This window comes from Cyprinodon variegatus, unplaced genomic scaffold (assembly GCF_000732505.1).
Source record: "Cyprinodon variegatus isolate N-32 unplaced genomic scaffold, C_variegatus-1.0 Scaffold60, whole genome shotgun sequence".
Taxonomy (NCBI): domain Eukaryota; kingdom Metazoa; phylum Chordata; class Actinopteri; order Cyprinodontiformes; family Cyprinodontidae; genus Cyprinodon; species Cyprinodon variegatus.
In genome coordinates this window covers 1,816,627-1,817,830 of record NW_015150513.1, presented here as the reverse complement: position 1 = coordinate 1,817,830, position 1,204 = coordinate 1,816,627, and the positions used below count along the sequence as shown (strand labels likewise).

The window sequence follows — 1,204 nt, the reverse complement described above, 5'->3', positions numbered from 1 at the left end:
ATGGAAGAAATAATCCCACCCTCTATATCTATCTATCATCTAAGACATTTAGGATTTTGCTGCAAACACTGAAGGTGCCAAGCTTTAGGAAGTACTGTCTGCTCTTTCACTTCATGTGGAAACCTTCCCAGCTGGATCTTGGTAGAATGTAAATCATTTAAAATCAGATTTTTTCCAGTGATATAAATAGCATTGGCATTAACTGTATTCTAAAGAAAAACATACTGTAGCATAAAACAGATTAGAATAGAATAGAAAATCCCTTTATTGTCCCACAAAGGGGAAATTGTGGCAATACTGTATTAAAGTATAGACACTAATTTAACTAAATGTACATTTTAGATTTCCTAACAGTTCAGACATATTTTAGAATGCATATGTTTATTACCCAGAAATCATGTTCATGTTGAACAGTAACACTGTCCTCCAGCCACTGGTCTCCCTTGTTTCCCGTTTTAGTCCACTTCAGATATTCTAACCCGTTACCTTCAGCAAGACTTTTCCTGTAAATCAGAAAAAGTTTAAAAAAAAATATGTGGCAATTAACAAACTTTCATTTTGATGCTAATGTTCCTCACACCTGTCACTGATGTAGATGCTAAGGGTCCCAACATGGCTGCCATACATGTGGTACCAAAATTTAATGCAGTGATCTTTTGAGGATGGCAGGACCACACCACTGACAAGGTACGACATGTCTCCCCACTCACCCACTGAGCTGTCAACATATATGTAGTGACCTGAGGAAGAAATGGCAAGGTGTATCAAATTTTCCATGACATAATAAGACTAGAAATGCAATTATTTAAGATCTGGCCAAAGTAAACTAAGATCGGTGCACCTACGATCTTGCAAATATATTATAAAAAAAATATTTTATGCAATCAAGTACATAACATCATATTACCGTATGAAGAGTTGGTAGTGTGGTCAACAGTTGGTCCAGTATTGGGGTTTGGGGAGTCTCCCGTTCCGAGGAGCCAATCTCCCTGGTCAACTCCCCCACCCACATTGCTCCAGTGGCAGAAGGAGCTCTCAAAGTCACAGAAACTATGATTCATGCATTCTGCATTTGTGAGTTTTATGTCGTCAAAGGCCATATCTCCCTCGATGGTCGGGCCGGCTTTCACACCTTCCACCACAATCTAAAAATATATACAACATGTCCCTATTTTCAGAGTCAATGTTTCTATAAAGAGTTTTC

At 38.3% G+C, this 1,204-nt stretch overlaps 1 protein-coding gene across 1 annotated transcript in view; it reads right to left on the bottom strand.

Moving 5' to 3' along the window:
- Positions 1–1,204, bottom strand: part of LOC107082732 (MAM and LDL-receptor class A domain-containing protein 1-like) — a 23,294-nt gene that overhangs the window by 2,398 nt on the left and 19,692 nt on the right. The window contains exons 23-25 of the mRNA XM_015371542.1: positions 908–1,145; positions 581–740; positions 389–503 (exon numbers count right to left, since the gene is read on the bottom strand). Of these exons, the coding sequence (XP_015227028.1) occupies positions 389–503; positions 581–740; positions 908–1,145 (513 nt within the window). The remainder of the gene's footprint in view (positions 1–388; positions 504–580; positions 741–907; positions 1,146–1,204) is intronic.